Source organism: Propithecus coquereli, unplaced genomic scaffold (genome assembly GCF_000956105.1).
Source record: "Propithecus coquereli isolate 6110/MARCELLA unplaced genomic scaffold, Pcoq_1.0 Scaffold328, whole genome shotgun sequence".
In the NCBI taxonomy this organism is placed as follows: domain Eukaryota; kingdom Metazoa; phylum Chordata; class Mammalia; order Primates; family Indriidae; genus Propithecus; species Propithecus coquereli.
Window position 1 is genome coordinate 2,945,648 of NW_012148930.1, and position 22,840 is coordinate 2,968,487.

At 39.4% G+C, this 22,840-nt stretch overlaps 1 protein-coding gene across 3 annotated transcripts in view; it reads right to left on the reverse strand.

Moving 5' to 3' along the window:
- CRB1 (crumbs family member 1, photoreceptor morphogenesis associated) overlaps positions 1 to 7,309 on the reverse strand; it is a 110,050-nt gene extending 102,741 nt beyond the window's left edge. For 2 of the 3 annotated variants that reach the window (XM_012650462.1, XM_012650461.1), the window contains exon 1: positions 5,380 to 5,839. In XM_012650462.1, coding sequence (XP_012505916.1) covers positions 5,380 to 5,824 — 445 coding nt within the window. In that variant the 5' untranslated portion in view covers positions 5,825 to 5,839. Of the gene's footprint in view, positions 1 to 5,379; positions 5,944 to 7,299 lie in introns of those variants that run through there. The other variant, XM_012650463.1, reaches the window with a different exon arrangement.
- Between the last annotated feature and the right edge of the window lie 15,531 nt (positions 7,310 to 22,840).

Genomic DNA, 22,840 nt, shown 5'->3' on the forward strand with positions numbered 1-22,840 from the left:
AAATATTATTAAAAGAAAAAGAAGGTCCCCACAGGAAATTTTAAATGAGTAACCATCATGTAACCTAGAGAGGTAGAATAAGTTTGAGTTGTACATATGAAAGACACTGTGTGATAATATGGTTATATAAACTACTAAGGAAGACTACATTCTTGCTAGAAATATTCTAAAGGATAGATGCATTCTGAATAACATAAGCAAGCTTTCGTTTTGTTTGCATGATCCGTGACCCTTCTGTGTTAATTTCCATCTTAAATGTTAAGAAGGAGGGAAAGTGTTATTGTTAAAACTTGATACTTTTCTCTCATTCTCCCCTTATCCAAATAGTCCATTTGCTTGGATTATTACATTAATCCCCATTGGACATTCTAACTCTACCCCGGCCACCCCCTCCAGTATATTTTCAACATATCAAGCCGAGTGGTCTCGTTAAAATGTAAGTCAAACCATCTCAGTCCTCTGCTCAAATCTCTCCAACAACTTCCCATCTTACTTAGAGTAAAGGCCCCACACGGTCTGACCTCATTATCTCTCTGACCTTTCTCTTCCTTGCTCATTCACTGCAGTCACACCAACTTCACTGCTGCTCCTCAAACATTCCAAGTGCTCTTTACCTCAGGGCCTTTGCACCTGCCGTTCCTCTGCCTGGAATGTTAATCCACACGACATCTGTCTGGCTACCATAATAAGCCCACAGTAACATCTGTCTGGCTCCCTTCCTCATCTTTTTAGAACTTTGTTCACGTGTCAGCTTAGCGAAGCCTTCCCTGGTGTTCCTATGTAAAGTCTGATCCCTAATTCCCCTTTTTTGTTTTACTTTTCTCCACTGCAGTTATCACCACCTAACCTACTATATATTTTATCTATTACTTACTTATTTTACATACATCTTTCCTTTAGAAATAAGGGATTTTTCCATCACTTTTTTTACGCTTGTATTAACAGAACATAGAACGTCTGATCCATCGAAGGAACTAAACAATATATGTGATGAATAAATCAATGACTGATGAATCCAACATTTTTTTTCCATATCTGTATCTTAACCCATGCTGTGCTGCCAGAGCAGAATACCTGAGAATGGGTAATTTATAAAGATCAGAAATTCCTCTCTCACAGTTCTGGAAACCGAGAAGCCTAAGATCAAGGTGCAGGCAGGGTTGGAGTCTGGTAGGGCCACTTCCAGGATGGTGCCGTGAAGGCCGCATCCTTCAGAGGGTGGGGACACTGAAGGAGGTGATCCCACTCCCCAAAGCCCTTCCACTGTGGCCTTAATCCACTCGTGAGAGTGTCACCCGCACGACCCAAACTTCTCCCATGAGGCCGGACCTCCCAGCACGGCTGCATTGGTAATTCCGTTTCCAGCACGTGAGTCTGGGAGGCGACAACCATTCAAATCATAGCGTCGTGTGTCTAGGACTGTCACCACCCATCAACGCTTTATATAAAAGCCCACGTTTTATTGACTTTTGTCTCCTGGTCTCCAGACTTTGTGAAGTAAGAGCCAAGGATGGCATGTGAAAGTCCACGTGACTGTCCCCGTTGGTGGTGTCCCACGGTGCGGTCCCTGGGCCAGCAGCATGAGCGTCACGTGGGAACGTCTTACACACGCACATTCCTAGACCCACCTCTGTTGGATCAAAACCTACACTGACGATAAGCTCCCCGGGGAATGGGATGTACACTGAAGACTGAGATCCACTGACTCACCCTGTAAGTTTGCTAAATCAGAAATGACAGTTGAGCTTTTAACACAGACTTTTTTCACATCAGAGATTTCAAGTTCTTTGTAGTAAAATACATTTGAAAATATTCTGACCGCAGTAAGTGTTCAATGAGTCTTGTTCTTCATGACCCTGTACCTACCCTTCCCTTTCATGCCCGCAGCCATTCCCCCAGGCCAGGCACTAACGTCTTACATGTAGGTTATCACACTAGTCTTCTAACTGGTCTTCATGCACTAACTAGTCTTCTAACCACTCTCCATGTGCTAATACATTTTCTTGAATATAAATTTTTTAGTATGTTTTAGTTTCTGAAATAAAGATGCACCTCATGATTGAAAAGTAAACTTCATGTAGTGTAGTTTCTTATTTCCTGTAAGATTATTTGTATGCCAAGGATCTACCTTATAGTAGAGGAAACGAGGCATTTTCCTGCACCGATTTGTTTCATCCTACATTGAACGGCCCTTCCCCCGCCCTCCTACAGCCCCGTTTTTCTCATCCCGCGGGCATCTTAACGGGAAAACGCACACTACCCAATCCGGCTGACGTCAGGGAAGACCTCGGTCACGGAAGGCTCCGCTGCGTAAACGTGACCTCGAGGCCGTCACGTGCTCAGAGGTCACGGACTTTTCATTAAAGACAGGCTCGCAGCTGCGCGCTTTCTGCGCCAGGCGGAGCTTCGCCCACGCAGCGGACCCCGCGGCGGCTCCGCGGTTCTCTCGAGCCCGTCTCCGGGTCACGGGTCGCTGCCCGGGAGCGCGCGGAGCACGAGCTGGCACCGTGCGAACCGCTCCCGCGCCGCGGCTCCTCCCGTCCGCTCTCTGCCGTCTGACACGTATCCCCTCTCGCCGTGCTGCTCAAAGGAGCACAGGGTGCCCGTGAGCCACGTTTTCGTGTCCCCCTCCACGGGCCGTGGCGCACGAGCCGGTCACCGCGACACAGTCCTCGGGACTCGCCGGCAGGCGGCGCTGCTGGCTCGCGAGTCTCCTTTTCTCCTCCGCTTCGGCTTTTCCCTGGTTCTGGCGACCTTCTTCGGGGGTTCTCATTAATTTGCCTGAACGGCCACAAATAACGGCGATCACAAGATAGCAGTGAAGTCAACAGCCTCCCTGTGTGTCTAAATAACGGCAGTGCAAGACGAGTTTCCAAACTAAGTTCACATGAACTTAATTTTTGGCTCCCAGCCCCAGCCGTACATTGGGACCATGAAGTAAATGCGACCCTCCGAAGGCGGGGCACGGCCACCTGTTCCAAATCTCCCCGGGCAATTGCTGATGGAGCTGCCGACCGCAGGGAGAGGGGCGGCCGGCTGCAATTGCTCTTCTGCGCCCGAGCTAACCTAGCCAGCCAAGGACAGACCTAATTCTGACTGCTTTATGAGTCCTCGTTTAAATTCTGTTTGCAAGCAAGTTTCGTATGTATCATCTGAAAAGCTGAAATGATAAAATTCAGCTGATTTCTTAGAAAACAAAGTAGGGAATAGCATCATTGTATCAGGGATTGGCAAGGAAGCACCCCCACGGTGGACTTCGAGTGTCACAGTGAGAAATAGGCGCTCGCTGGGCCCACAGGGATACGGTATAACGCACAGTATAAATGCATCTGTCGTAGGGTGAAGGGCCTTATGATGGAATCTTACCACGTTTCACATCGAGAATTCACCCATGACATCCTTTATGGCTTAGACCACTGAAAGGATTCATTAAAATCCAATTAAATTAGAATGTAAAAGAAATATACACATTTATAAAACATGATTTTTCAAGCTGTGTTTTTGCAATTATAAAACTATCACGGAATACTGCCGTTAAAATGGCTGGAACGTTAATTCGATCTCACATCTATTCCCTTTCATCATCTTTCACAGTATGGAAACAGCAGCTAGAAATAGACGACGCTAACTTAGTGAACTATAGTGATTTTTTAAAGTGATCATTATAAACAAAAGCAATTCTAAATCAGGCCCACAATAATTTATTTTTATTCAAAAAAATTTTTTAAAAATTGAAATTCAATTGCTATAATTCTAATTAAATAGGCACAACAGTATGGCATATAAACAAGGACTTTTTATGTATAAATATCATTTTATTAGCTCCTTTAATATTGCCCATAACTTTTAGCATAGCTTTGGTAATTAAGATGCACTTGATAAAATAATTTTCCACTTGACACAAGCAATCTACCATCATAAAGTATATATGAGGTAATAGAGAAGGAAAACTCCAGTGTAATATCTATTTACCTCAGTTTCATGACCAGGAAGTATACCAAGGAATACATGAAAGAATTTAAAGACTTAGAATAATTCAGTAATACAAGTCTATGTGGCGTAGGTCTGTTTTAGAAGAATCATTTCAAAGGTAGTATCCAGAGCAACTTGGAAAAAGTAGAGGATGGATGTGGAGTCTGGGAGGTCGTATAGTACCACACATAACGGATGAGGAGGCACAGAATGGAGGAACTCAATTCGGAACATACCTCAGATGTCAAAACAGCGGATTTTGAAGATTGACTGTAGGTAAGGGACGAGGGAGAGGGAGCAAATTTCATTCCGGAGCAACTAAGGAGATGTCTATTTTGTAAAAGAGATATTTCCAGAATACGTAAGAGCAAAATGATGCTGGAGGCTTCTGATGCAAATTTTGAAGAGGAATATTTTCCAAATAGTTCTATTGCCTAAAGCACTTGGAAAAAGAATGACAAAATGAAGACGTGAGCGTGAAAGGGTTGGGAGAAGAAGGCAAGTTGAAAGGCAGAAACCGCAGGCAGCCGCAAAGTGGCAAGAGCTAAGGGAACACGTGGTCTCGAAATGCGAGTGACGCCTGGCAGGTGTGGGCCAGGACTGACGGGCAGTGTGAGCAGAGCCCAGAACGAATGTGAGAAGGCGGGGACCAGCGGGCTGCCCCTTACGAGTAGGCGGAAACCCAAGAGAAAAGCAGAGCTAGGTGGTCGCCGTGAGGAACCGACCTAAACGAGCAACTGTGATTCAGGACGGTGGGAGGACCAGGACTGTGCAAGGTGAGGTACGTGACTCGGTAACGAGTCATCAACTTGGTACTCTTAAGAAAACACAACTACATCAACAGAAACGTTGTGAAGAGTAAATAAATAGAAGGTACTATGGTTTGTTGTTTCCAAGAGAGGAAACAATACCTGGCTTCGTTCTGAATAAAATCATGGTTTATCTGATCACCGTGCTCCATCAGCCGCTGTCGTTGATTTGCTGATCACATTTCAGCTTTAGAAACCCACAACTTCCTACCTGCCTTCCCAGCAGGCGGCAATGTGGAGCATCGAGGGCGTTATAAAGACTTGAGCTACAATGAAAGGGATGGCGAGGAAACCTGACTGTGCCCACCTGGAAGGCCAGGTCCCTCCCACTCACACTAGGCGGAATCTAGGTTTTAAATTATGCAGAGCTCGATGTAAAACAGCGACAGTGACAGTCCACAGCTGTACAGAGTTCAGTGGATTCAGTCGATTTTTACCAGTTTGGGAAGTTTTCTATCTAGCAATTAATTATTGTCAAGAACTTGGCCATTTTCATAAATGACTGGATGGGACATAAACACGTCACCTCTGCTTCTGCCGTATTTAAGAAAGAGGAAGCCAATTTCACCAGCTGGCATTCGGATGTAATCACACTTACCGGAATGACCGTGGGGACAGACACAGGTGTATCTCCCTATCTCGTTGACACACGTAGCCTGGTTCTCGCAGGGCTCCGAAACACACTCGTCCACCTCCAGGTCGCAGTGCCTGCCTTGGTACCCGGGGACACAGAAGCAGGAGTAGCCGTCGATGCCATCCTGGCACACGGCCCCGTTGCAGCAAGGGCTGGAGGCACACTCGTCCTGATCTATTTCACAGAATCTTCCAGCGTAGCCGGCAGGGCAGATGCAGACAGGGAGAACGGGGTCCTGACGGCAGACACCCCCGTGCTGGCAGGAGCTCACGCCACAGGGACCGATGGCAGCTTCACAGGTCGTCCCACCATACCCGGGAGGACATTCGCACAGAAAGCCCCTTCCTCTCGGGGTCTTCACACACGTGGCCTTTCCGTGACAGGGACTGGAGAGGCAAGGGTCTTTCATGTTGTTACAGTCTTTGTCTGAACAATGGCAGTTATTGTCTGTTGAAAAACTCTTGCACGTAGAATTGTTTAGGCAAGAATCTGAGAGGCACCTGGTGTCGTTTTTATTGCAAAAGGAATCTACAAAAAAGTAAGAAATATCAAGATTAAACTTACAAATGTTGTGGATAATGTTGAAGAACTTCTTTCCTTCTGACCCGTGTGCCCCTCAGACAAACTCACTAATGAAACACACAGTTGGTCGCATTCTAATGATGCGTTTTAACCTCCCATTTGTCAGAATTTTTCATGTGTTGTTAATAAGAAGCAAACTGGTTTGCTGGTTTGAGGTTCTTCCCCTCCACGTTCCCTTTGTCAGGTGTAAGTGGAGTTGAGGAATGGGGTGAACTGAAGCAGCTGTTAAACTTTCCTATATACACAGAATTTTGAAATTCATATTCTCTCGTGGAAGATTTTGGGGAATACAGGGTGATGAATTACAAAACTATTTCTGAATCAGTTGTCTAACTGCAACCAATATTTAAATAAATACCATAACTTGGTTTATTCCTGCTTTATCACAACACCATTGCATGCTCTAAAACAAAAAGCATAGAGAAATTTAAAAAAAAAGAAAAAGTAATAAAATTCTGACTACTTACTGAAGATCTACTCTCTGCATTAAGCATGCTAGGTGTTTCACATGTATCATTTCTTATCCTCACAGCAACAACATACTTGTGTACATTTTGCAGCTAACAGATTAAGTCCCTGCAAGAAACTTGATGCAGTAAAATCTGCAAACTTTCATTGTCCTGAAAATCATCTCTGTTCTAGGAATAAATTTTCAGAATTCTAATTGGAATAATAACCTTCAGGAAAGCAATAATTCTATGATTTTTCCCCCAAGTTCATTGGATACTTGCATGTGTGTAAATTTTTACTGAATATACACACATTATGGTCACAACATTTCTGTTTTCTTGATCTTGTATATTGAGCAGCTTTACGATTTGGCAACTCACAGTATCAGTCCACAAAACACTTTCTTTTCATGTGGATTCATCCAATACATTATTCTCTTATTTTTACTTCCTTTCTCAAAACATTGCTCACAAACATCATAGCATATAACAGTACAGGCACATAATAAAAAAGGTTACAAAATGGAGAGTTTGCTCTTAAATCATGAGACACAAATCAGCCCTTCATGATACCATGGACAAACTCCTTACAGTAAAACACTCTTTCCCTCTCTCTCTCGCTCTCTCTCTATATCTCATATATATTATATATACGTATGTAGATGATCCTCAATTTAAGATGGTTCGATTTTAGATTTTTCAATTTTACAATTGTACCCATACAACCATTTTGTTTTGCACTTTTAGTATAGTATTCAATAAATTACATGAGATATTCCACACTTTATTATAAAATAGGCTTTGTATTAGATGATTTTGCCTAACTGTAGGCTAATGTAAGTGTTCTGAGTACTTTTAAGGTAGATGAGGCTAAGCGATGAGGTTTGGTAGGTTAGGTGTCTTAAATAAATTTTATACTTACGATATTTTCAACTTACAATGGGTTTTTCAGGATGTAATCCCATAGTAAGTAAAGGAGCATCTGTGTATGTATCCTGTTGGTTCTGTTACTCTGGAGAACCTAAACTAATGCAGATTTTGGTACTGAGAGTGGTTGTACAGGGACAGAATTTTACAAAAGAGTTTTCTGAATTGGTACTGGGGTTTTTGGAATTGGCTTCCTAATTGGATTAGATTTAGAGATGCTACTGACTCTATTGTCAACAGTAAAGAGAGCACTAACAGTCCATGGTGTGACGTGGCAATAGAGACACACGAAACATCTACAATGGATACATCTGATCAACAGGAAGCTGGGAGATTGTGTATTTGATCCTTCAGAACATTTTTGGAAAACTAACAAATATAATGACATTGTCTGATCTCTCCTATTGTCGCTGGACAAAATATTGAAAGAAAAGAATCAGCTTAGGGATTTGAATTCCCAGCTTAAGCATTGAACATAAGACTTGAAAGCTTCTACGTGTGCCCTGAGGGACACCCTCAGCTTGCACCTGCAGGGCTGAAATCCTCAAAAATCAAATGCAGAATCTCATCCTGTAATTGGCTGAATCACGATGCAAGTTGAATTCATAGTCGGACAAGGAGTTTACTGTTCAAGTAATGGCATCGATTCGGAACAAGTGGGACCGTATACATTTAAATGGGGTGTCTGGGAAGGCTGTTTTGAGGCTGGGGACCTTGAGCCCTAAATTCTGATGAGTCTTTACTGCAAGGGATAGTAGCCCCTCTATCTCCATCTGAAAAGGTTAACTCTGCATTGCCTGGAGAAATTAATGGCTTTCCCAGGGCAACTGTCATGCTATGCTGTTTCCCTCAAGGACCCTCTCCCATCGCTCCTCTTTGCTTCTAGACCTATCACTAGACTCAAGTCCCAGCAGGGGCCCTAAAGGAGAGGTACAATCATGAGAAGGTACACTACACTCCAAAACACTAACTGTGCTTCTAAATTATACAGACAGAAACCCAGAAGACATGTGTGGGAATGAATACTGAGAGTGTGGGATGATGGGGGAAGGAATTTCGACAATATTTTGTAGTTTTTGGTGCGCAAGTTTTTCCCTCTCTTGGTTAAGTCTATTCTTAAATACTAATATTCTATTCTTTTTAATCCTATTGTAAATGGGATTTTTTAAAATTTCCTTTTCAGATTGTTTGCTGTTAGTGTATAGAAATGCAACCGATGTTAGTGTGTTCAGCTTGTATTCTACAACTTTGCTGAATTTGTTTATTAGTTCTAACAGTTTTAGTTTGTGTGTGTTTATGTGTGAAATCTTTAGGGCTTTCTATACACAATATCATGTCATCTGAAAACAGAGATTTTACATCTTCCTTTTCTATTTGGATGTAATTTATTTCTTTTTCTCCCCTGATCTCTCTAATTAGGTCTTCCAATACTGTGTTGAGTAGAAGTGGCGAGAGTGGGCATCCTTGCCTTATTCCTGATCTTAGAGTGGAAGCTTTCACTTTTCACCATTGAGTATGATTTAATTGTGAGGTTTTTTTTATATAGAGACTTTATTATATTGAAATAATTTCCTTCCTAGTTTGCTGAGTTTTTTTTTTTTAATCATGCAAACATATTAAATTTGGTCAAGTGCTCTTTCTGCATCAATTGAGACGATCTGTGGTTTCTGTCCTTCATTCTGTTAATGTGGTACATTACATTGATCTATTTCTATGTTGAACCATCTTTGCATTCCAGGAATAAATCCCACTTGATCATGATATATAATTTTTTTGAATGCATTGTTGGATTTTATATGCTAGTATTGCAGTATTTTTGCATCAATATTCAAAATTGGTAAATTTTATTGCATGTAAATTATATCTCAATATATTATGACTCCCCCACATTTTAGAAAAACACAGAAAGAAATTAAACAGTCATAAACTTACAAGAGTGAAAAGAAAGGCCAAGGGTATAAACAGCAATAAATAAAAACACACATATATGCACACACAATGGAAGCTGTACTGCAGATGGCAAGTAGCAGCAGGCTTCGTGTATCGGAGCAGGAAAAACCCAGGCCGGCAGTGACAGAATCCCTGAACCAAGTCAGTTCATGCCATAGACCTCCAGAAAGGTTCAGGAGTCAGAGGTTCCAGGTACTTCTGAAATGATGATGCAAGTAGTGTTGCAAACAGCAAAGTTGTTTGAAAATCTGATCAGAAGCTGTTAGACCCTGATATTCCGTCTTTCATTCTGAGACACAGAACAGTTGCCCTTCTCCCGGAAGGCAGACTTAGAGACGTGGGCAGGCACTGCTGTACGTGATGGGGAGGGATTGGGAGAGTGCTGGGGGTTGCGCTGGAACCGACGTGGTAACACGGGGACTTCTTATCTATATACAGAATTTCAAGACACTCCCCAACCCACTTCCTAATTCAGCCCTGAAAATGCCAGCAGCCAGATGTACACCCCAGACAGAAAACTGAATTCTTTCTCCTGACAAGCCTGAGAGAAAATGCTAGCAGGTAATGACAATGGATGTAGCACAATGCAATGGCTCAGCCAGGTCACTCCAGAACTCGAGAGTGCAAGCCACTCAGTGAACGCTGACAAACCCTGGATTATACACAGAAAACTTTCAAGTAGCTCTTTTTAAAAAATCTACATACATAAGAGTATATGCGAATCATATATATGCACATATGGGGCATAATAACCCTTTAACTATACTTGAAATTATACTTTAATTGTACTCTAAAGAATACCGATAAATGAATATAATAATGACAAATGAATATCCCTGTATCCACCAATCATTTAAGAAACAACAGTGTCACCTTCTTAAATACAAACAGATTATATGAGATTACCAGAAATTTGAGGAAAATCTCTAAGATAAACACAGAGACCGAAACATCAAATTACAGAGAAAAGTGACTTGGAAGAAACAATCTAGGGAGTTGGCAACACACATAAAAAAATTCTATAATTAATATGTTCAAAGAATTAAGAAAGTATACTGCAGTAATGAAAAGAGTATAGGAGGCTGTTAAAACAAACCTCTAGAAAACAAAGGAGATCTTTGAAATTAAAAATGCAGTGACAGAAATAATAAATCCAACTGAGTGATTAGAAGATAATGTTGAGAAAAATTTCCCAAACACTAGACAAAAATACTGAGAGATGGAAATAGAGAGAAAGAAATAAGGAAGGAGCAAATCAATCAAGGAGGAATTCAAAATGAGAGAACAAAGAAAATGGGTGTTGGTTGTGAAGGAGGCAACGAAAGGAGGGAGGAGGAAATTGCAAATATGACAGAAATAATAAAAGAAAAATTCCGAGAACTAAAAACAGTTAAGTTTAGAGATTTAAAGATCCCACTGAGTATCTAAGAAAACAATAAATTTACACCAAAGCATGTCATGGTGAAATTTTAGAACATCAGGGACAAAGAGAAAATCCTCAAACACACCTAACCTAATCATCTGTACCACGGGAAGGGCGGCGGGAGGAGGGGGGAGGAGGGAGGAGGGGACGGGTATTTGTATACACAAGGAGTGCAATGCGCACTACCCGAAGGATGGACATATTTGAAACACGGACTTCGGTGGGGGGGGAACCAAGGGCAACACACGTAACCTAAACATATGTACACCCATAATTTGCTGAAATAAAAAAAAAAAAAAGAAAAAAAAAAAATCCTCAAACCTTTTATGAAGTGGGACAGAAAACAGCATATTTATAAAGCAAGAAATTATTAATTTATCAACAGAAGCATTGGGAGCTAGAAGATACTAGAACAATGTCTTAAAAATTCTGACAATAAATAATTTCCAAATTAGAATTCTATGCCCAGCTAAACTACTAATCAGATTTGAAGGGAAGGAAAACATTTTCAAGAATTCAGATTCAAAATTTTACCTTTCATATTCTGTTTTAGGAAGATTCTAGGGAATACACTCCATGAAAAATGAGGGAGTGAATCAAGAAAGGGGAAGTCGTGGAATCTAACAAAGGAAAGAAGCAGAAGTTGCTGAAAAGAGGTCCCAGGATCCCAGACGTGCTTCCGGCAGAGAGAACCAGCCGCTCTAAGCAGCAAGAGAAAGTGGGGCTCGAGGAAGGGTGTCTCCAGAAAGGTAAATGTACAGAGTATCACATAGAGAAATAATAGAAAACTAAGTAGACCTATTTAAAAAAAACAACTTTTACTGGTATTAACTCTAGAGAAAACTAAAAGTTATACAAGAAAGGAAATAAAATCAGCAGATGTAATTGAAGTCAATAAGCAAACTGCAAAGAGTATGAGATCAATATGTAATTGAAGAGAATATTACTTTTTAATAACTACAATAGTAATACTACAATGATATAACTAATATTGGGAGCAATAGAGTTGTGTGTTTGCAGCTGAGAACTGCAGTTAAATCTATTTTCACCATAGTAAGATTCCAATAGATCATACTAGCATCTAAAACTAAAAAAAATCCACCTGTTATTTGGATATATAAATTTTAAAAAGAAGAAGAAATTGCTAGAATAGTTTTAAGTATTTACTTCTAGATAATATACATTTGGAGTGAGAAACCAGGAATAGGGGTGGTAAGAGGGGTATTGCCGTTTCCTTTATAATCCATGAGACTCCTCAATTATTACTGAATAAATTTGATAGAAGTATTTTTAAAGCAATGTAGACATATTTATAATCTGCTCACACACCCTGTCCCCTATCACTCTGTTTCTGTGTACTGGTTCTGGACAAGATCATCTCAGCCACACCCGCTCACCGTGTCTCCTCCGGGGTGACTCGTGTCATTGGCACCGTTTGCTGCATAGGTTGTGGTGTGTCCTCAGGTGAGATGCTAACAGGCCTGTGGGAAGCAGCCCGTGACGTGGGCGTTATGAACTGTGCTACTGCACAGCTGACTGCACTGAACAACCAGACAACTATGTGTCAAAATGAAAATTCTATTTTTCAAACATGTAAATGAACTGCAATTTACTGCATTATTAAAACTAACTGAATAACCATAAATAAAAACAGACTGAGGTCAGACCAATGATGGGAATGTCATGAGGTAAGGATTATGATTATCCCAATTTTTGTAGCCATGCTTGAAAAAAATGTGTATACGATTACACCTGGCACATGTGTGCACCTTCAGTGAACAATGCAATACTTTTCATAGTGATGACACCTTTAGAATAAGACTTAGACACACACATAAAAAAAACCTTACAGGATTATTTAAGATTATAGTGGGAATTTAGTGCCTAGAGAAATGACCATAGTTTTTTTTTTTTTTTCCAGCTTTCACAAGAGACTTATATACAGAGTAGGGAATTTTACTGGATGTGTAGGATAATTGATATTTTCAGACTGATTTATTTAGGCTGCAAAATGGTTTCCTTGCAGTAAAGTTTGCCATCTGCTGGCTATTATAAGAAGTTCTACAATAGCAGGTTTCAGACTTTTTCTTTTTTTTCTTTCCTTCTTTCTTTCTTTCTAAAAGCAGCAGAACTCCTTTGAGAAAAAAGTCATGAGTAATCCCAACATACAGAAGGGGAAAGTAGTTCTGCTTAGGCTGGAGCAGGGCAGGGGCCCTTGCCGCCCAGCTCAGCCGGGCTCCTGCCTTTCCTGGGGACACCTCCAGGGAGCCCTGGGTTTGAGACCCGCAATTGGAAAACCTCTGCACAGGAGAAAATAAAATATGTTATAGAGTTACTATTTCTGTATTTGTCACTAGTATTTCTAGTGTTAAAATGAAACACTTTTGTTTGCTGAGAAGTAAAAACTAATTTGAACAGTTTAAAGAAGATGAAAACCCAAATAACACTAAGTGTATTGCACATGTGTGTGTTTTCTAATAATTAGATTTACTTGGAAAACAGCCATATTGGTAATTTAGCTTAATTATTAGGTGGAGTATATTTATTCAGAGCAATGAAATAGTGCAAAGTGCTTTCAGGGAAGAGCATTTTCATTATTAATATTATAAATAGTACTAATTCCTTTGTCCTGGATGGTTTTCATGCACTTATCTATGAAACAGGTAATTCTCTGACTTAAAATCATCAATCAAGAATCTGAAAATTTTATCCAGTGTTTTTTAATTATCAACATTTTTTTCAACTTTTATATTTAGCAATCATAGATTTGCCAGAAAGAGGACAGAGCTGTGGGGCATGGTCCCAGACTCCTACCAAGCCCAGCTCTGCCACTCAGAGCAAAAGGAGAACAGTAGAACCTACTTCTTAGTGGAGAGTAAGTCACTAAATTTAAATGCTTTGCAGACACGTAGTAAGTGCTCAATAAACGCTAGCTTTCACTGTTCTAAGATGTTTAGAGGTGGTTTGGGGGTTCCTAATAAAAAATTTACTAGGCTAGTGAGAAACATAACAATAATAACCAAAAAAGGTACAATGCACTAATAATTTTCACTGAAGGAATTTTACTTTAGGAAACAAAGCAACAAATGCAAGTACACCCTCACATAGAGGGCCTATCATCAGTGCACTGATTCAATATGCCAAATGCACCCTGCCCACAAAGTACCTGGGCTTTGTCAGGATCAAATAAAAATAAGCACGAAATAGAGCTAGAAAAGATTTGTTCTCTAGTGTTTGGTTTTTGGCAGGAAAATCTTTAACATCTAAGTATAAATTTGAGTACCAAGTAAATGTTTGGCCCAGAGAAATCCGAGCTTATGATATAAGAATTGTAGTAAGGATGTAGTTGTTCAGAAGATCTGCTACATTGTCTTCAGTACCTACTTATTGATAATAAATGCCCAATAAATATTTCTTGAGTATTAATTTTCAAAGCCAAGTTTCTTACCTTAATGATGTTTCTTTATGTATAAACTATGCATATGCATACATATATGTATATGTAAATATGCAATTATTAATCCTTGGTCTTTTTAAAAATTGTTTTATTGAAATACCCTCATAATCACTATGTTCAGTCTTTAAAATTTTTTTTAATTTATTTATGTTTTTAAAAATTCTTTTCAGTCTTTTCTTAGGATTTACTAACTTAATTCTCCCCATAACTCTCTAACTATATCTCTCCCTGGGTCTCATTTTAATTGATATTAACTTTAAGAATCAAATTTATCCTCTGAAACACAATTTCTTACTCCAGTTGATAAGATTGTGGTCAAAGTTCCTTGGTGTCACCTGTACCTCAATATGCTTCAGCAGAAGGAAAGGAAGGAAGGGTGGATAGAACTGTCATTATTGCTCGTGTTTGGGTTAAAATATCAACTTTTAATATGCGTCATATTTAGTCAGACTAAACACTCCCTAAAGTACTCCCCTAGTACATATAAAGTTATTTGGGCTCATTGCTCTGGGGCTCGTATTTTTCTGAGGTTCCCCCCGAAGCAGTGGGAGATGGGCAGGGACCTGGGGACATCGCTACCAGGGGCAGGAAGAAAACATGCCAGCTGTGGTATGGCGTAATTTGTCTTTTCAGTATGTCCGGTTGGCTTTACGTGAAAAATGGAGTAATTTTTTAAACACGCGAAGGAAAAGCTCTTTCTATGTTAATTCTATCTTTAATATGTATTCAACCTAATTTTACCTAAATAAAAATGAGAGAGGAACTGTGAACATAAAATTTGATATTCCCAACATCGAATGGTTTCTTATATTCTTTTACATACGAAAATCTTTTCATAAAGATTATTCAATAAATATTTGCTAATGAAATGCCATTAGAATGAAATGGAAAGTATAAGCAATGCTACTGGAGATAGAAGTGTCAAAATTTCCTGGTCTAAGAATTTCGGTTGACGAGAATAAAGTGATTTGTTGAATTCTCTTTAGCTCGATTTTCTGCAGAGGATGAAATTTAATTCCAGGGTTGGGGTTGGAGGAAGGTGGTGCCGGAGGGACGTGTCTGTATTCAGGACACAGACGGGATGACTAGCACAGGGTAGGCAGTCAACAGAAATTTGTTGAATAATGAGTGAACGAGCAGGAAAACCTGAATCCTCATTTAAGCCTTGCTGTGAAATTCTTACTGTGGCCTTTTTTGATAAAATCAAGAAGAGCAAATCATTGGTTAAACTGCTAACTTTGATGCACAGTGTGATAGAATCCACCTGGAGTGAAAATAAGATGCAGATAGGTTCTTTAAGACCATTCCTTCCCTTTGCATTCCCGTGGCCTCTAAAAACCAGGCATTTACAATCTTATGTGTAGTTCTTTTCTGCATATAGGGTCTTAAATACTAAATGAGGCCAATTTAGTATAATGGAAAGAGTACCATTCTATGGTCAGAGATTTGAATTTTGGTTCTGCTATTTACCATCTCTGCGACTTCAGGAAGAGCATTTGTCTCTGAGCCTCGGTTTCCCAATTTCTGAAGTAGGTGATATGCAGCCGCAAGCACAGTGGGTGAGAACGTGGCCTTCGGAGCCTGGGCTTAGATTCTGGCTCTGCCACTTACTGACTCCGTGAGTTTTATCAGGATTAACACCTCTGCGCTCAGTTTCCATTTTTGTAGAAATGACACCATCCTGAAGAGTTTTTGTGAAGTAGATTAATGAACATGGAATGCCTGGCGGGAGGGGCGCTGAGTGAGCAGTATCCGCCATCATTGTCGGTGATGGTGTCGTAATTACCATTAGGAGTAAAAGATAATAGATATAAATTTCCTTGTAAAAATCGGGTATAGAGTAGTTTTAAAATCAATATTATCTGCCTTTTCTTTCAGTTCAACGTGCAAAGCATATGTATCTTGTCACCCTTCTATTGACCAGCAAAGTACCATGTACGTAGTTGGTGCTTGGTAAATGCATGTTTAACATATGAATAAATTCAAGAAAAAGGAGACTGTGATATTGGAAAGAGAATTTTGAGTTTCGGGGGTTTTTCAGAGGCATGAATACAAGTTTATCATCAGCACACATTCTCTGAGGATCATACCTAACTATCCAGGTAAATGCCCAACATCGGCAACTTAATATTTACCATCATTAACTCACATGCAAACTCTCTGAAACACGTTTTTGTTTTTTTTTTTTTTTAACTCCAGTTGAGAAGATTGTTTGTGGCCAAAGATCACTAGTGTCCCCTGTAACTCAATATCCCTGTGCAACTACTATCTCCTCTTTAGTGAGTCCACGGCCTCACTGAGAAACTTTTCCATGGACGTATTTTAAATCCCTTGTATAGGACAGGCATTCTGCTGGGTGCTTCTGTGTACAATTTCGGGTCATGAGCATCACCACAGATGAAATCGGGAGCTTGCTGAAACAAAGACTTCTCTTTCCCTCGAAGCTTCTCCATGAGAATAAAGCCTCTGGGTCCTCCTTTACAAAACCTGTGCACTTAAGCACGGGATCTGGCTTGGATCGGGTCTCCGTCACTAGGGTCAGGGTGATGGACCAAGTGCCTTTGCCGTTGGCTGCAACCACGCACCCTTAGCTCACAGACAACGACCTGCCCTTTGTCATCCTTAGAACATTACTAAATAATGTACACTGTGAAGGTCACTTTTACTAAATGTCAATCACCGAAAATTTTAATGAGGGTCTAATTGGGTCCCTTTGACATTAAATTCATTTAAAGCTAATCAGGCCTGAATTCACTAACCTTATTATAATCCATGTATATTTTAATAATGACAGGCTTCTAAACGACCCCCTTTACTTATGGCATAGACTTACATGTGATTAGCTCCTTTGCCACTAGGAAATTGAAATTCTCACAATAAAGCTAAAAATGTTCTGGACAAAAAGAAAAATAAAAGCATTTACCACTCCATAAAGCCATGGTTTTTAAAACTGATCAATGATCAACAGATACAACTTCAACATCAATTATAAAACGATGGAACTGAAAATTTGAGCTATACAGCACTTTGGTTCTAAAAAGAGATTTGAAGGTTTTAATATTTTCAGTTAGATTCTTATCAGTGTGCTACGTATACCATACACAATTAAGGTTAAAGAAAAGAATAAGCAACATAGGTAGAATAAATGAAAACAGCCCTTCAAACTCCAGCCCCTTCCACTGTACATCAAAATAGTATGGGCAATCGATACAAGAATGAAAAAAATTAGAATCATCTAATGTTTCAATTTTATTATTGGTATCATAAAAATGTCTCCAATATATTGGTTCCTTGCATAACCCTTGTGTTTCATTTAATCCCTATAGAAAAATTATGGAGTTGGAGGTATCATGTCCATTTTATAAATATGAAATTGAGGTTCAGGAATGTCAAATAACTTTCCCAAGGTTATGCAGCTAATACGTGGTAGATCAGGATGTCAAGAAGACATTGAAACATTTATTTGAAAAAATCCAAAGGAATAGGAAGAAGGAATCATAAAAAGAAACGCCTAAAGATCATCTAGATCAGCACCTCCCAAACATTAATGTTCATATGAACCACCGAGGATCTGGTTAAACTGCAGATTCAGGAGGAGGGGGCCTGCGGTTTGGCATTTATGACAAGCCCCCAGGTGATGCTGATGGGCTGCCCCACAGACCACACTCAAATAGCAACGTCTACACCAGCACCGTCGAATAGAAGGATTATACGAGCTGCATCTAATGCTAAGTTTCTAATAAACATATTAAAAAGAAAAAATAGGCAAAATTAATTTTAATAATCAAATACATATAAAACATTACCATTTCAATATATAATCAGTGTAAAGAATTATTAATGAAATAGTTGCACTTTTTCACTTTAAGCCTGGGAAATCCTGGGTGCATTTTAGAGCCCAGCACACTTAATTCCATCTAGTCCCATTTCAAGTGCTCAAAAGCCACACGTGACTAGTGGCCGCTACATTGAACAGTGTAGCTCTTGACTGTTTCTCATATTTTTGGTCTAGAAAAATAATGTGTGGTAAGACATTAGTCCCTTAGAATTTAAATTGTCTTCTTTTGTGGCATTCTGACAGCAGTAGCCATGAATGAAGACGTCTAAAGCACTGTGAGTTTAATTATGATGCATATTCGAACTGTGCACATCCTTAGAAGCCCAATGCAAAGTGTACTTTTTCCAGGAATCCTTCTCGTATTTCTGCATGCTTGACTCCGCCTGAGCAACCACAGAACTTACCATTGTTAAGATACAATTTAACCCTTATCTATATATTTCCTAAATTGTTCTTCATTTCATAGATAAAGACTTGTTCTTACAATAAGCAAATAAACTCTTTAAGTTCAGGAACTATAATACACGCTTCTTCAGTCTGCCTGTGTATGTGTGATCTGTGTATTCAGGTGTTGAGAGTTTGCTTTGCTGATTAATTTGTTCGCTTACTCTGTGGCTCACTCCACGTAAACAGAGAGAATGATTTGTTTCTGTCTGTCAGATCACTCTAAGTTGTGAACCAGATTTAGGGAAAAATCAGGTTACTGTGGTTACTGGATAACTTGGAAGCCATCACGAATATATTTCACTTTCTTTTTCTTCGGCTAAGTCTCATGGCACCGAGCACGACAGCCACAATGCCATTGTGCCTTTGTCTGGATAGGATTTCGAGCAGCTCACGAGTGCCTCCCTGCCCAGCGTGTTCTGGCACGTGCTGTCCTGAGCAGGCCCGTGGTGCACACGGACACGCCCCAGCTCATCCGCACAGCCCGGTGGCCCACGTGGAGAATGGGCCTTGACCTCCCAGGGACAAACTCTACCCGGGAAGGCTACGGCTAGGGAGCATGTCATGAATTCTGAGGCTTGGCGGCTGAGCAGGAAATACCGGGGAAATGGCAATATTGTAGCTCTGTTTGAAATCACAGAGAGAGACACACATGTTGCTGACATCCTTCTGAGAGTTCAAAGGGAATATCTCATATTTTGAACTGGCAGCTTAACTGAGTAGAAAAGAATAAAAGTATAAAGATCGCTCTATTGTAGAAAATGCATGAGCTGTCATACCTTAGAAGAAATCACTCTTGCTCAAGTATGGCCACAATATTCTCTTTTAGGAGAGCATGGCTACGCCTTTGTGCTAAGAATACTTTGGGGGTTAGGAGGGAAAGAAGAATGAAGTCAAGTGAATAGTTCATTAATTTAAAATCAATAAATTTAATAAATATTTTGTTTAATAACATAAAGTGCTTTACTTGATAATGATAATTTTTTTTAAAACTAAAGCCCATATTTTATGCATCACTGTATACACTTCCAGTATACATCATAGAGCAGATAATCAATAATTCACTATTGATCTGAACCAAGCAAGTTAATCCCCATCTCCCTAAATTTAACCATTTGACAAAACTTAAACCTTCCGTCTTTCTTTCTCTTGAAAAATTATATCCAGACTACCGCAATCTCTTCTTGTACCGTGTGCCTACCATAGATTCTCCTTGATCTTTTGCTTATAAGGGCTCTTGAATAACACTTATCAATGAGATGGAGGCTTTTGTTTTTTTCTGTGTCACTTTTTACGACACTGAAACTTAATAAATTCGGGAAAATTTTACTAAAATTCCTCTTATAATACCGAATGGGCAAAGTTTCACCGAAGCAAGAGCCTTTCGGTGATCTATGAGAAAGCTGATAGACTTTATAATAAGGACTATTTGTGGTTTTCCACAATTGTGTTGACTACTATGAGACCTACAGCTTTAAGATTATTTTGATTTCATGTGCAGAAATAGAGGAGGGATGCTGTCAATTATTTCCAGAAGTGAAGGAGCCTTAGATCCTATCAGCTAAAGCCAGGTCTTTATAGGATAATTCACCATTTAGTCTTTACAAAAATAAAAGCCATATTTAAAGACTTTCTTCAAATAAACCAAGCAACATTTATCCTCCAAGAAGATACTAATCCTGTGGTATAAAAGGGGTTAAGAGACCTTAAAGAATCCATGCACCGCAGGTCTATTGCTAAAGCTCCCTATCAGTTGTTATAGAAACCACTTGCAGCTGAAAATCCCCCATCACGATTATTGCTATAGTAACCACCAAAAGACAAGAAGCCGGTTTTTCATACATTTGCCATCATGCCCTGCTGCCCAAGATAGTTTTTCTCCTAAATTCTCCTATGTTGCTGGAGACATAGGGAGAAAAAGATTAAATAAATTTGATGGGGAAGAAGAAAAGAAAAAGAGAGAGAAATGAGGACATCTTATAAGCAATAAACTGATAAGTATTTTGTTTACACTTTACAGAGAAAAGAAACTAGACAAACCAGCGTTTAAATTGGTGACCAAATCTCTTTATTTCCACCTGTTTGAACTCAAAGTGAGCATTAAAAAATTAGATGTAAAAATATTCTCATATTTTTAAAGCCAACATTGGACATTTCAGAGAATTTCCCAATAATATACCGGTGTCCAATATTATCTCTTCTGCTGTAAATCAAATTACATATACAAGGTGATTTTTTTTTTTTGAGACAGAGTCTCACTCTCTTGCCTGGGCTAGAGTGCCATGGCATCAGCTCACAGCAACCTCAAACTTCTGGGTTCAAGCAATCCTCCTGCCTCAGCCTCCCATGTAGCTGGGACTACAAGCACACGCCACCATGCCTGGCTAATTTTTTCTATTTTTTAGTTGTTTGGCTAATTTCTTTCTATTTTTAGTAGAGACGGGGTCTCGCTCTTGCTCAGGCTGGTCTCGAACTCCTGAGCTCAAGCAATTCTCCTGCCTCGGCCTCCCAGAATGCTAGGATTACAGGCATGAGCCACTGCGCCCCGCCCCCGTAATTTTCTTATAATGGTTTATTATAGGATATTATCAGGTTCTAATATAGTAACATGATTAAAAAGTCAATTTTTGATAACTATAATTCGATTAATCTCTTTCTGCAAAGCATGCATTTATTTCTTATATTTAAATGTTTTTCAAATTTATAATTGACACATAATAATGATACATACATATGGGGTGCAATATGATGTTTTGGTTCATATATACACTGTCTAATGATCGAACCAGAGTAATTGGCGTATCTATTGCCTTAAACATTTATCATTTCCTTGTGATGGGAACATTCGAAAATCTCTCTTTTAGCTATTTTGAAATATACGATACATTGTTGTTAGCTCTAGCCATTCTACTGTGCGATAGAACACCAGAACATATTCCTCCTGTCTAACTGTAACTTTATACACATTGACCAATCTCTGTCACTCCAGTGAAGATCTTAAGATATTTCTGGGGTTTCTTAATGAATCAAAACCTGTAGCAATGATGCATTAACTAAGAAAAGTATGTTGCAAATCGAAGGCTAATATTCAAATACATGAAGTCAAAATAAACATTATACACTGCCAGTGACCTCAGTTCACCTCTAAGATTATCCTTTTAGAATGTCTAGTGTAAGAAACAATTGTTGTTTTCTAAACATTTTATTTGAAAAGGAGTAGCTTAGATTATTCAAATAAGCGTTGGCCATTTTCAGGATACCGAGAATACAACCAAAACAAAAAATAAAAATTCATCTAATTGATCATTCAATTAAGAGCAACGTACTTAGAACAAATTGAACAACTCAACTCATTATAGCCGAAGGTTATTTTTAACTAAACACATTTTTTTATAAAAGTCTAAGCACATATATGGAAGTTGATGCAAATGCTTCTTTGCTTCAGCTGGTTGTTTTGGGTATTTATATTCATGAAGTGTAATTTCACTCTTAGAGGGTCTATACGAATGGAAAAATTAAATGTTGTTTCTGATACTTTTCTCCACACGTGTGGATTTTTGTAAGTCTCAGCACTTTTACTTTCCATCTGTTTATTTTAGCTTTATGAAGCCACAGCTTTGGAGCTGAGAGAAATAAATTCTCTGAGATTGTGTCTTTCGCTGAACTGTGTTGACATAGTATTTATAGTCAACTCCAAGCTTCTTCCAAAGTGGTTCTAATAAAATAATCAATAGTGTATATGTGTAAAATAGCGCTTAACACAAAGACACATGGGAAATGTTTAATACCTTTTTCTGTGTGATTGGAACCTAGTTTGGCCGTTCTGATTGAGTCAACTAGGTGTCAAATGCTTTTCTGTGATTACTGAAACCAACTTAAATGGTAACACTATGATTGTAGACAGTGCGCACATCCTTTTTATCCAGTATCAAATCACATTTTTCTTACACTAAACACATAACGTAACCAATTTGCTTTTTCAGTTCATGAAGCTCCTACTAAGTGTCTAGTAATTTTAAGGAACAGCTGCCTTTCACCAACTCCACTTCTGGACAACACAGGGTAGCTGGTACCTGACTTGCGCTCCTGACGTAAACAACTATAAGAGAGTGGGAAATAAATGAGGGAATCAGGTCTGGACGCGGTGGCTCACGCCTGTAATCCTAGCACTCTGGGAGGCTGAGGCAGGTGGGTCATTTGAGCTCAGGAGTTCGAGACCAGCCTGAGCAAGAGCGAGACTCCGTCTCTACTAAAAATAGAAAGAAATTAGCCAGACAACTAAAAATATATAGAAAAAATTAGCTGGGCATGGTGGCACATGCCTGTAGTCCCAGCTACTCGGGAGGCTGAGGCAG